Source organism: Seriola dumerili, unplaced genomic scaffold, assembly GCF_002260705.1.
Source record: "Seriola dumerili isolate Sdu_G_001 unplaced genomic scaffold, Sdu_1.0 BDQW01000025.1, whole genome shotgun sequence".
Classification (NCBI taxonomy): domain Eukaryota; kingdom Metazoa; phylum Chordata; class Actinopteri; order Carangiformes; family Carangidae; genus Seriola; species Seriola dumerili.
Genome location: NW_019174280.1, coordinates 13338436 through 13352672, shown reverse-complemented (window position 1 = coordinate 13352672; position 14237 = coordinate 13338436). Strand labels below are relative to the sequence as shown.

At 42.2% G+C, this 14237-nt stretch overlaps 1 protein-coding gene across 3 annotated transcripts in view; it reads left to right on the top strand.

Moving 5' to 3' along the window:
- Nucleotides 1-12032, top strand: part of wasf1 (WAS protein family member 1) — a 56516-nt gene extending 44484 nt beyond the window's left edge. For 2 of the 3 annotated variants that reach the window (XM_022768944.1, XM_022768936.1), the window contains 5 exons: nt 5212-5268; nt 6204-6367; nt 7346-7525; nt 9263-9834; nt 10395-12032. In XM_022768944.1, the coding sequence (XP_022624665.1) occupies nt 5212-5268; nt 6204-6367; nt 7346-7525; nt 9263-9834; nt 10395-10552 (1131 nt within the window). In that variant the 3' untranslated portion in view covers nt 10553-12032. The remainder of the gene's footprint in view (nt 1-5211; nt 5269-6203; nt 6368-7345; nt 7526-9262; nt 9835-10394) is intronic. The other variant, XM_022768953.1, reaches the window with a different exon arrangement.
- The last annotated feature ends 2205 nt before the right edge of the window (nt 12033-14237 follow it).

Here is a 14237-nt window from a genome sequence, read left to right as displayed (position 1 = left end):
CAGAATATTGCACTGAGTACATATTGTTTACAAAAATCATTATCATCCAGCAACTGAATATGCATGTTAAGTATTTCAGCCTAGTCCACATCACACAGCACGTTTCAGACAGCTTTAATGACTGTGACTTAAACAGCAGATTTTTTCACTTAAACAACACCTTTTTACACACGTGGGACCGAGAAACATCTAATTATTAAAGCAGCAATTTGGATGTCAGCAAAGAAAGGTATTCACAAATCAACTTCTCCTACTTATTACTCTTGTAAACACAAACTTCGCCAGCTGCACAACAAGGCACAGAGATTTTGAGCTAGACAATCTGAATTGTGCATGGACACAATGGAAGGACACTACCTTGTCTTTGCAGTTATTGTTACACATGCCAAAGGGCCTGCATCATTCAGTTGCTTTTCTCCGAGAGACATGCATGAAAAAGTGATGACTTCAAAACCTGATTGCTGTCGAATCACATTTAGATGGTGCAGCGTGTCAGACAGTTTAAGAAGCTAAGAAAGTGGACGGGGTGCTGCATGTGCACACCTCAGGAGAGGGATTTCTCAAGCTGTGTGCCAACATTATCCGACCTCCTCGTGGCTTGTCGCGAGCGAATCATTGCAGGTGCAAGAGCAGCTCATGAAAGTGAACTACTGTGCTCGTCGTTTGGAAATGGCATTCAGCTAGCTAACGCTTTGGACTGATTCAGATCAAGCGTGACGAAGCCATATCCAGCCATTGCAGACAGTGCATTTACAGTAATATATGATAATACTACTCCTCTTTTTCACTACCTATATACGCGAACTCATGTATACGTTTACAAGTTACAGCTTGGATACAGTTTTTATGTCAATTAAAACAAAGAAAGTGGTAATGTCACCTATTTTTATCCACGCAAAGACAACAGAACATATGTGTGATATTTTCTTGTGTCTCAGTGGTAAATAGGTCAGTGCTAGTGCTGTACAATGTGTCATGGTAGAAGAAATATGTCTCTCTTCCTCTGACTTTGTTCCTCTCAACATTTTCTTTACATTCTCTTTTCTGGATCCTGGTCTAACTCTGTCTAACTCTGTGCAGCTGGAAATGCCTTATCTTGTGTGTCCCAAGGGCCCTATAAGAGTCCTCTCTGAAACCCCTCCTCCCCTCCTCAGTCCCCCAGAGGTAAGACCCCGTCCCACCCCACCCCACCCCTCCTCCCTGCCATCCACGAGAGCATCTGCTCCCAACGTGGCAGCCTGCAGCCCTCCCTCCCTCCTCTTCCTCCTCCCTCTTGGTTTGCTCTGGATAAGTGAGCTTCCCATCTCCAACCCGTTACTAACAACCCTCCAGTATTTACCTGTCCTGGCTGCATCCCAGGTCTACTTTAGGGGTAAGAGTCCAGGACTCCTAGTAAACCTCTGTCAGAGAAAGAAATCTTCCCAAAAAAAAGGGGGAAATCAATTTGACACCCCTCTAAATTTCATTTTATCCTAGCCTTAGACTTCTGACTAGACGTCTGATTAGGTCTTCGCTACTGAGTTTTAAATGTACTCAGTGGCCTCACCATGCACGGAATTCAAACACAAGGTAAACTGGTTCACTCTCAAAGTCAGAGTAATCTTTTCAAGTTCTCCAAAAATGCTGAAGAGTACCATGTATACAGAGAGTTGTGGCTTTAACACACTGCAGATGGTCGATGCTAAGTCTAAGTCGATGCTTCAGTCCATGGAGTTTTTTTTTGTTTTTTTTTTAATTGCTCAGCCTGAGGCAAAGCTGCATATTTATAAAAAAAAATCATAATAAACTCAGTCATGGTGTGTTTCAGCCACACCAGTCTGCATGTCTTAATGTCTATGAGGAAGAACTGGATTACTATGAAAATGAGAAATTTGGGACACAGCCATGGAGTAGACACTGCACTAACAACAAGACAACTCACATCCGTCACATTTTGTCCAGCTAATAGTTGTTTTGAGATAACTGCACCTTGCTGTGGAGTGAGACTCTTCTTCAGACGCCCTGTTTGTCTCGTTGGCTCTGGTTTAGTGGTCAAAACTAACTCTCTGACACACGTTTGAGCAGAGATATCTTCGAGTGGATTGTTGTTGCAGATAACAAATCATAATAGCTACATTTGCCTCTGCTCATGCAACATTTGTATTTTTTAATTGTCTAATGATTACTTTATTAGTGTCATTGGAAAAGTCTGTAGCTCCAGATAAATACAGTGCAAGTACAGAACAAATCCAATAGAACAGTGACAGCAGTAGTGTGTGTATTGTGTGTGTGTGTGTGTGTGTGTATTGTGGTGTGTGGGGGGGGTGGTTTGTCTTATTGTCAGCAGCAGGGGGGTACAGTGGCCGTGCGCCTCTGCGGGCCTCCCTGTGGGGGTTATTTACTGGGTAACAGAGATGCAGTTCTGCTGAGTCTGTCACATTGAACATGCACTCGAAATGCAGACACACACATGAGAACACACAAACTGCACATACACGGTTCACGGTTGTGTATATGAATATGGGCACAGACCATCACATGCGAATGCATTCTGTATATAACATAAATCTGTTACTGCTGTATTAGACACACTCACAGCGACACTTCCTCTGCCAGGACCAGTTCATTCAGATGAAGGATGACCACCCAGCACAGGCACACGCAACCTCTGAAATTAGACACATTTATAACAGCTGTGACAAACACGCACAAACACAGAGATGCACTGTTTCTCATTTTCTCTCATAAACAAACACAGTTTACCTCCCTCCCTTGTTTACTTTTTGCTTTTTTCCATCAACAAAGACTGTTTTCACCTTCACAGTGCTGTGAAGCTCTGTTGGACAGATGGTAGTTTGATGGCCTTATGAATCTGGATGCTTTACCTGTGTTTTATCTGTCTGCCACCTGTCCTTCCTGCCACTCCTAATTGTACTATCAATAAAGCCAAAATCCCATAATAATAGTCTATAAACCTCTGAGTAGTATTGTAGTATGTTCACTTGTTTTTTTTTTTGTTTTTTTTTTGCTGATGGTGTTCTTTAATACCTGTTTAAATAACTGCCAAGAGACGGTGCCTGCAAACCTGTCAGGAAGTCAGAGGTTAGTCAGAGTAAAACTAATCTTCCAAATTATATGGCAGACATGCAGCTGAGGCTCAGCACAGTTTGGAAAATAATAAGTTAAAATATCTGATCTTCTGATGCAACTCCTTCTGCCACAGCATACAGTGTTGTTAGGACACAGCGCTGTCTCACGTTTGTCAGTTCAGATATATGAATGTGTGGGAGAAGGTCATTTATCTGAGTGTGTGTGTGTGTGTGTGTGTGTGAGAGAGTGCAGAGGCTTCCCCTCAGCCAATGCCTCATCAGGGGTAATGGGCCATGATGAATCAGAACCTAATCAATGTGCATTACCATTAGGATTTATTCCCACGCTCGCTTTCAGCCGCCCCGCCACCGCAGTGGACGGGCGAAAATCAACATCATTTAGTCAAACCCGACCAGATGCTGTCCACATCCCATGTTGTGTTGAATCAGCCAGCATGTTTCATTTGAAGACCAGCATGTGGCGCACACACACACACACATACACACACACACACACACACACACACACGCACGCACGCACGCAGTGTGGTATAAGCAGGGTAGGCCACCCTGGAGGATCTATGGTACATAAAAGAGATCGATTAGTATTGGTTTTAATGGAGCGTACCGGTGTCGCAGGCACTGAAATTACATTTCAGAGGCCTTTTCTTTACCTCGCCTAGAAACTTTTCTGGGGGAAACGATACACGACAAATACGCACTCACACAAGTACACAACCTCTAGTGGTGTTTCTGCAACCAGAAATAGAATTGCAATAATTGTTTGATTCCTCAGAAGCTAGGAAGTCAACAGGGGAAAATGTTGTGTGTTTGTTTTTTTTGTAGAATAAGTTTTATTTCATCCAGTGTACCACAGTTTGCTTCATACCTGACTTATTAATAACCACAAGTCTTTCCTTTCTAAGCTAATAACCTACCCTTAAAGGATATGTCTGGCAATGTTATATATTTTGCTTCATATTAACAAATCACATGAAAAGACCAAAACCAGCAATGAATTCATTGAAAAGTATTGAGTCTGTAGCCAAAGCCTGACATGGCTTATTCCTCTGTGTGCCAGAGCTCTCACAAAAACTATTAAAAACACATAAACTAGCCACACTGTTGCACTGGGTGACATGGTTATTCATTATCACGAACATGGACACTGACAAGTGCACTATTTACTCCAGTTTTAGAAATCTACAATACCCAGCTGGTTTAGGAAATGTTTATGACCTTTACAAAAAAATGAAACCATAAATTTGTGACCTGTTTTTGAGGATTCACATCTTCAGTATGAAGCAGTGGGCTTGAAGCCGAGTGCCGCAGGCAGGCCAGGGAAGTCAGAGTATTGTTGATGCATTGCTGTTGTTAGTCTTGTCATGGATTTGTGGACATAAAGAAAAACATAGAATAACACCATCTCCATCCTTATCCTTAAAATATGTACTAATACAGGTAGACAATGTGTTTTCAAATGAACTGTTTATGCCAGGATTGCAAATCATTTACTAATATGAATGCATAAGGTGGTTCAGGATAACTCAACTGACTGAGAAGGCCTTTTCATGCATATCAGTATTTAGTTACACTGTGAAATGCCCCTAATTCATTTTAGTGTCTTCCTTGTGCCACAATCTGCCATGTGTTATTTTGGGTTAACTCTTGCATGTTGTGTGTTTGTTTTGCATTTCATTCTTCAGCGTGCGTTGTTGTCGTTGTAGGTTTGAAAGTCTTTCCCACATGTAGAAACACACCTTTGTAGTTTGTCCTCCCATTCCAGTGAGATCTCTCCCTTTCTACCTGAGTCTCCTTTCTTTTTGCGCGGTTGCCAGTGTGTGTGTGTGTGTGTGTGTGTGTGTGTGTGTGTGTGTGTGTGCACTAGACCATGTGCACCGCTGTGTCCCACCTGCATTGTGACGTCCCCGGGGCTGTGCACGTTGTCATTTTCTGTTTAACAGCACTTTTCTTTTCCCCTCTTTCCCTTTTGTCCCACTTGCTCTCACCGCCCACTCTGTTTTTGTCCCTGTTGACTGTGTGCAGCGGTGTTACGCTCAATCCTGTGCCGTGTTGATTTTTTTGAACCCCCCTCCCCTCACCCCTGGTGCTTCTCTTGTGGTTTTTGTTTTTGTTCTTGTAGTTGCAGGACCCCCGCATGTATGATCAGGTCTATAGGTACTTAGACCTTCCAGGGCAGGTATGTGAAAATACAGCGATTATTTCAAAACACTGTGTGTGATTTCTGCTACAGCAGCTTGCTGCTCAGTTTCTTTGCAACCCTGTAAAGTGTGTGTTGAAAGTCAGTCATGCTGAAGTCTGGGAGGCAGGGAGTGCTGTTTGATGATGGACATGAGATTATCGTTGTTGCAATATATAAAAAATGTTTTCAAATTGTCACTTTATTGCTTGTGCTACTTTTCCAAAGTTCCATGCTTTCGATAAAGTTACATGCACTACGATGATTTGATCAGTCACTGAGCACTCCCTGTTCCCAAGCTTGTATGACATATTTTCTTTTCTGTGAAATGCTTCTCCTTAAAAAAAAAAAAAAACTGTTGTGTCTTCAGAGAGCTAGTTCACTACACTGTCAAGTCCACATCCCCTAGTTTAAGATGGATAGACATCTCTCAGGCGATTTGATTATAGCTGCCAAATGAAAGTGAGTTGTTTAAGAGGAAGGCTTTGGTATATGGGTATTTATGTGGATGTAGCAGTATTTAGTAACAGAAAACAGCCAGAGGGGGCAACTGAGACCCATGTTTAAAATTTGGATTGGATTATATGTTTGGTGTTCTACTTGAAATAGTCAGTTTCTTTTACTCGTGTTTCTCATTTTACTTTTAAATCTGACTCACCTTTTCCTGTTGTTGTAGTGTAACAGGCAGTCACTGTATGTTTTTTTCATATAGGATGACATGAAATGTATTTAACAGCAGCTAATCTTACCTTCTCTCTCCTCCTCCTCCTCTCTCCCTTCACTATGTTCTCTCTCTCCATCCCCCAAACTATCTCTTGTGGGCTCGTCCTCCGTTTGACTCTCACCGTCTTCCGCCTCTTCCCTCTAACCCTCTCGTCCCGCACCATCATCACCGTCGTCTCATTCTGCCACCTCATCACCCTCCTCTGGCGAAGCTGAAGGCGATAGACCGTCCACAGGAGCCGGAGAAGGTACCGCGGGCGCCTCACGACCGTAAAAAGGAGTGGCAGAAACTGGCACTGGGTGCAGAGCTGGCCCAGGACATACCTGAAGACAAACACAGAGAGGCCAACGGATCTGCGGGTTACCACAACAACCGGTATGTGAAGGTGGAGGTTCGGTATTCATCACACATCTCATAGTCGGAAATGAGTGTTACCATGCTAAAATTCTTTAGGTGTGTTACAGGTGTGAAACTCACATGCGCATACTTCTTGGAAACCGTAGAACATCTAATTTAAAATCTCAATGAGCTTCAACAGTGCTGATTGGGTAAACATTGATTTGTCAGCAGGATGTCATCCCTCCATCGACAAAAATAAATTGTGCCCACTCCACCGAGAACGGGTTCTTGCAATTTACACTCCACTGGCACCGAGGAAAACGCAGCTACAACAGCAATGATTAAGGTCCCCCTCGCAGTTGTGATTGCATTTATTGTGCCTCAAAGCTCCAATGCCACTCATATTCAGTAATTTCCCTGCCAGTCAATGTGATGAATAAGAAAAGATTTTATGCAAATTGGTGGTTTTCTTGGGTTTGTCAGTGCCATGAACAGCTGTCACAAAATCCTTTCTCCAAGCGTAGATGAGGATGGATTTCTTGAATGCATGCTAAGGTTTGCATGATGGACAAATGCGCAGAGCAGCACTGCCATAGCAAAAAAAGTTGTTTTTTTTTTTTTTGTAGCTATGGCACATTTGCATTTATTCTTAGGTTAAAAAAAAATAAAAATATACAAAGCACCAGATCAAACCCAGCTGGTGTGAGCAATTAAAAATGAAGTAGTTTTTGATGAAGGCTAAAATAAAGCGTGTACAAGTGATGGATGGTGGGCTCAACTTCTTTTACATGCAACAATAAGCTGAAACAATTGGGAACCGTGGGCTCTATTCTTCACCACAATGTCTGATATTTTGTTTAGATTATTTATTTTGCTCATGTTTACCTTACGAGAGAAAAGGAGGATTCGTGCACCAGCATAAAAACAATCATTCAACCCAGAAAAACCAGAAGAATAAAAACATAAGACGAGTCAAGGACAAGTGAGAAAATGAAAACGTAACTCTCTGCTCAGGGCTCCCTTGTACATGGAGCATTTGGACGGGCATTTCTCGCTGGCGGCGCTGCCCTACAGCCAGATGAACGAGCTGCTGAACCGTACCGGGGACAGAATGTATTCGCGGCCCCACGACCCTCCACCGCCACCTCCTCCCATGCACCCACTGGGAGAGATCAAGCCACCCTCTGTGATCAGGTGGGACAGGAAACCACACACACACATTCACACACATAACCTCAGTTTCATGTCCCCTCAGAAACCTTAGTTATTACTTTATGGTTTTGCAAAGAAAAACTAAAAAGTTGTAATAGCGATGGGTGTTCTACAGAAAGTCGCTCTGAGATAAAAGAGTTCCAAGCAGATTCAAGTGTCAAGAGTCATTTGTAAATACTCTTTCACCTTGTCTCTGATTCACGAGCGCACACACAAAACTGCAATCCTCTTTGTTTCATTCATGTCTTGTTTTTTTTCCTCTTATGGATCGATTGGCCATATGTTTCTTTTTTGTGAGTGTTTATTTTGTTTAAGAAGATGAAGCTTTTTCGCTCTGTTAGAGCTTAACAGAGAAACACAGCGGAGGAGGGAGGAATAGAATGATAGATGGATGGATGGATAGATGGAGAAAAAAGAAAAGGCTCCAAGAAGGGCAGGATCAATAAAGTGTTAAGGCCACTGAGCGTATTATAGGTTGTTTTTCTGCTTCACACTTTTGCTGCATGTCACTGTTTGAAGGGATGGAGAGATCAGAGGGAATGATTAAGGCTGTGGCTGCAGCACTAGAGGAATATCATTGATTTTTTTTTCAGAAGTCCTTGCAGCTCTCGTCTCTTCTTACTCTCAAAATCCTGTCCATCCCCGTCTTTGCCTGTCCCCCGTTCTTCTTCTTCTTTACATTTACTTTTCAATCCTTTTCTGACCTTTTCATGCTGGTGTCTCTCTTCCTTTTATAACTCACTATCACCATGTTCCACATCTAATTTTCTCACTTTACCACCTCTCAAATCTTCTCCACATTTAATGTAGCACATTGTGTAGATATTGATACAGACACAGCCTCGAGCGTGCTCGGAGGAAATACTCAACACATTATTTTCCACACTCTTCTCTCTCTCGTTGCGCTTTTTGTCGGCAGCAATTTTCTCTGTAGGAAGAAAATTGTGTCGGCCTTTGTGTTGCAGTGTCCTGGTTAGGGGCTTGATACACCCACACAGCTTCAGCATCAGTGAACGGCCAATACTCTGTTTAATGTATGAGTTAGCTGCTCTGGGACTTCAATACTTCCCCCTGATATGCAGCATCTTTTCAGGCAGACATTCTTTGTCATACTAGGATTTCCTGTATATTACAAGGACAGGTGGAAGAGTTAAGGACCCCCTACGGCGCCATCATCACTCCAGCCAAACTTCTAAACCTCTCTGGCAACACTGCAATTTGAAAAAGCCACTGTGTGTATGATTATGACTTCCACCAGTCTCAGCCTGTGTGAACATGTTGCGCAGCGGCCGAGTCTGATGCACCGCTGCACATTTTTAATTGAAAAGAAACTATTTGTCTTATGAACTAATGGAGCACTTCATTTTTGATGTTGTTGAGCAAAACTGAAGAAAATCATCTTGATCTTCATTTGCACTCCTTGAATAATACTCGTGAGTTGACAGTCCACTGAGCCCTGCCCCCCTTTAGTCATTACACTTCAGACGTGATATCATACTGAGGCTAAAGCTGCATCCCCGGCAAAATGAAAGTACCCTCAGCCATTGATAATCCTCGTAGAAGCAGTGGAAATAAAGAGTCAGCATTGGTCTGTATAACAAGGAAATGTGTAACGTCACACTTTTCATTTATTTTAACTTTTTGTCTGACTAACTTTTCAGCTCTATTTCCCCATCATCATCTTTCTTTCTCTCTCTCTCTCCCTCTTCTTCCCTCCAGCTCCAGTTCGGGTTTTTCCGACAGCAGACCCCAGTCTCCAGCCCGGACAGCAGGCCTCAACTCCAACACTCCTCCTCCTCCGCCTCCCCCTCTTCCCCCTCCACCTCCTCCCTTGCCCTCCACAGGCCTGCGGGGTACCCCTCCTCCTCCAATTCCTCCCCTGCCAGTCCAGCAGCAGCCCCCAGCCATCCCGCCGCCCCCTGCTCCTCTCCAGATCGCCCCAGGGGTGCTCCACCCGGCCCCTCCGCCCGTGGCGCCTCCCCTCCACTCCTCCTCCCCGGCCCGTCTCCAGCAGGTCCTGGACAAGGGCCCACCCATGGGCTCTGGGACCCAGTCAGATGGCACCATCCTGCCTCCTCCCCCGCCGCCTCCCCCTCTGCCCCTCCCCGGAGCGCGGAGCTCCTCACCGTGTCCATCAGGCCCGCCACCTGTGCCGGCCTTCCCCTCAGCAGGAGCCATGGCCTCGCCGCCACCCCACGCCATCCACGATGTGGGGACCAAGAGGCACCATCCAGCCAATCTGCCGCCCATCAGCGATGCACGCAGTGTCCTGTTGGAGGCTATCAGAAAAGGTGGGTGATGTTTTACCAGAAATGTTTGAAACCTTCCCAAGCCAGAAGAGTCGTGGATGGGAGGCACATGCTGGCAGTTCAGGAGGAAGTTTGTATTTTGTTTGATTCTGCATGTGCCTTTTGGACGCCAAAATTAATTTAAAAAATACATCAAATCTATAAAATTACATCAGAAACAAGTAGTTGAAGAATCAGTTGGTTGATTGTCATTAAATTATTTTACAAAATTTCTTGATAATGACTTATTTGTCAAATTTCTTTTTTAAATCAAAAACACAAAAAATTCACTGGTTCCAGCTTCTCAAATCTGAATATTTGCAGATTTTCTGAGACATGTAGGATAGTAAATTGAATATGTTTGAGTTTGGGACCGATGTTCAGACAACTTGGGAGATTGAACTTGATCAGTGAATTTTCTCTGTCCTACTTTGTAATTTCAGCCGATAAGAAGGTTGTGTATGTTCAAGTTATACTTTTTCTGAACAATTAAATTATACTTTTGTAAGCCTTGATATTAGATCATCAGAAACTGAAGTCTTTGTCTCTATTTTCCTGCGCAGGCATACAGCTGCGAAAAGTGGAGGAGCAACGAGAGCAAGAGGCTAAACACGAGCGAGTTGGCAATGATGTGGCCACCATCCTGTCACGCCGCATCGCTGTGGAGTACTCCGACTCCGAGGACGAGTCTGAGTTTGACGAAGGAGACTGGATGGAGTGATGGAGATGGAAAAAAGCAGCCGTGGCAGGAGAGGACAAACATGTTCAGGTGCCCCCCACCCCCCAAAAAAAAAGCCTGCACTCCACACCTCGCCATCAAAGAGTCCTTTCTATTCCGGAAAGAAGAGGAACATCAGTGTTTCCCACTTTTTCTCTGTCAAGCTTTTTTATCTCATCATATCTCTGTCTCGTTGTGGTTTGTGATCAGACGAGTCTCCACGTCGCCCTCGTCCGTCTTTCTAGTGTTCCAAGTTCTTTGCATTCATTCTTTTCTGCACAACCACACAACCTTGTTTCAGCTGGATTTCCTACAATGGAATCCCCCATGTTTACTATTGTTATACATGAAAATAACTTTTTTGAAGAACCACTTGTTTTTGTTTTTCTTATCTGTACATCAATATTAAAAAAAAAGGAAAAAAATGGAGGCATGTTGCATCTATCTTTAGTTCTCCAACACAGTTTTGCCACCTGGTGGCTGAACATGGCATCGAATGAATGCTGTTTTATTTTATCGTCTTTCATTTACCCTTTTCTGCTGAAACATTTGCGGTTTTAATAGGCCAGTAGTTGCCGATAGTGACCTCTACACGAATGGTCACTCAGTATGAACACCAGCTGAGTCGTTTTTGTTTTCTCTCTCGTTATCAGGACTGACTTTACCACTAAGAACAAGCAAAAGATTGTGTTGGTATGTCATGTGATGATTGTTGTATGGTTGAAAATGAGGACGGGGAAGCATATGGCCGCCTTTGGCAACGTGTGTGCATATCCATCCACTTACATCTAACCTTTACCCCAGGGAAATGTATGCCAAGAGATTGAGCTTTTTCGTCTGTCCAGGTTCTAAGGAACCACGAACGCTCATGTTGACATCAGGCAATGTCTAAGATAAACACTGAGCCATGGGTTTTTAGTATGATGAGCTCGTTACGTTATTTGCCACAGATATGGACACTGGAAGTGATTAGATGCTGTAGATGTACATCAGATTTCCTGCCTCTCTTATTGTCCCTGATTAATATTCAGTGTGCCGAGGAAAAATTTTGAGAAGGTACCCATGATAAGGTACAAACCACTCAAAACTACAGAAGGCAGCTTTTCCCTCAGATCCCCCTTTACCGTGTACCTGCCCACTAACGAGAAGCCTTACCTCGTTTGGTTCTACAGCAGCAAAAGAATAAAATCTGCGTGATACTGCCTTTTCAGGCCTAAAAGAGGAGGATACATCATGCCTTGTTCTGGCTCATTTCAAAGAAAATGTCTGCCATCTTTTTCTGTTTGTTTGTTTGTTCGTTCTTTCTTCTACTTGCCTTATTGTTCGTACAAAACGTATCGTTGAGTTGATGAATGTATTGTGCTGTTACTACTTACTTGCCTGCGCTTGTATGGATTTGCTGTTTCTATGTTTGGGGGACAAAGGGACGGGGGGACAGAAACCCTGGTTTAAAAAAAGAATAAGATTAGATCAATACTGTATACCATGTAACTTATGTAACTGTTGACTGTAACAGTTTGCTTGAATTAATAAAAATCTAATGTTATGTTTCAGCTCTACATGTTATGGGTTTGTTGTTGTTGAGCTGAGTATGTCTCATCTCCTGTTCTTTGTAAATAACTGAACAAACCTGATCTGATTGTTGGGGATTTGACTCAAGTGTGGATTTTTCAGTTCAGCGTTGGCTACAAATGTATCTGTAGCTGTTTTCATAGCAACAAAGCCTAAACCTGCAAAAGTGCAGGTTCATTCGCAGTTGGCTGGATTCATGACCAAGTCTAGTCAACCCCATATATGAGCTCAATGAAAGTAAAATTAAAATAAAAAGGTTCATGCAATTATTATTATTGTAAATGCACATATTTAGGTTATTGTGAAACCCAATCAAGCTAAACTAAAAGTTTGTTATTAAACCAATGGAACCATTCATAAACCATTCATTTGAACACTAAAATGTCTTAAATGTATTTGCATTACAAGCACGAATTAAATATTTTGATGACTTTATTTGATTTTGACAGGGTAGCGTATTTGTGTGCATACATTATATTTTACACACACGCACGCACACACAATTAATTCATAGAATTAATTTAATTTAAATATTTAATTGTTTTAATACAACTGAATTAATTCAACTCAATTTAATTGGGTGAATTTCATTTAATTTAACTACACCTAATTTCATTCAGGAAATTTAATCTAATAGTCTAATAAACCTTATACCTTTTATTGAATTCCTTCAGTCTTCTCTCTCTCACACACACACACACACACACACACACACACACACACACACACACACACACACACACACTGCAACTTGACTGATTGGCAGAGATATACAACCACAAGGCAGCAATTCTAGCGTACTTTATCGGGTTTAACTTTTTATTGTTAAAGTTAAAATGCAATCATTCCACCAACAGATGGTAATGGTCACTTTCACCTAAAAACAACCTTGGTAATGAATCACATTAACTGTGAATAAACCTGTACTTTACAACGTGTTTGGGCCTAAGGACATTGGTATGAGAGCTACTACAAATATATATACACATTTCAAGCAAGAGTTATAGAACTGAAAAATCCAAACTTATATCTAATCATCAACAAGCAACAGCTAACTCTTAATCCAGGTAGAAAGAATGGGGCCTTTTCATTTATCTCGGGGGTTTTTCCCAAAAGAATCCACTTCTGGACCCAAGAACCATCCTGTTAGAAACTGTCTCAGATTTTATTTGTCAGATGTAGATAAAGAATGAAGATTAAAGTTACAAGTTCACTTTCACCTCCTTCTATTTGCATTTCTCTCGTCGTATTCTCATTCTACTCATCTTTCTCTACTCATTTCCTCGGCTCTTTCTTCCCTATTGTCTCTCTAAACAGAAGATGTTCCTGGACTTTTCATGTTTATTATCTTGTCACTCTTGTTATAATTTTTTTTTTTTTTTTTTTACCTGTCACTCTTTATCCTCTAAGCCTGCAGTTTCAAAGACGCTTCGGGCATTTCAGCTTTCATGTCAGGGTGGCACATGACATCATGTCAGCTTTGGGACTGCATGAAATAGAACTTCAATACATTGTGCAGAGCTCTCATCACAGTATGCAGCACACTGGTGGGAGGAGGCCTATTAAAAAGTGACTGTGTGTGTTTGTCTAAAGGGAACTGATGAAAAAGAGATTTAATTACCAGATACAGTGTGTTATTCTATTCATACTGGGAAGGTGTCCAACAGTTTCACCTTGGAGGAAATTGCCTGATTTGTTTTCTTCCCAACATTAAACTGTAGTCAACAGACCTGAAATAGATTTTGCAAATAATCATCAGCTGGTGTACTGAAGTGTGTACTGATGGGTATTGGCACGTTGGACAATTAGTTTTACAGCTTCGTACTTGATTTATGCTTGATGAATATCCACCTGCTCCTCATAATTTACTGTAAAACGGGGGGAAAAAAAACACTATGTTGCCCTAATGCTGAACTGTTTGTGTGTGTTCCTCTTTGTTGTAATCTATACTACAGCAGACAGTTCTTTGGAACAATTTCCAAAACTAGAAGAAGTTTATATAGAAAGTCTTCGGTGCAATAAACTGTATATGAATTGTTTACTTTTAGAAGACAGTGTAAGGGACTGCACAATGTACTCACATGCTGTCAGGCGCTGGGTGTATGGAACAGACCGA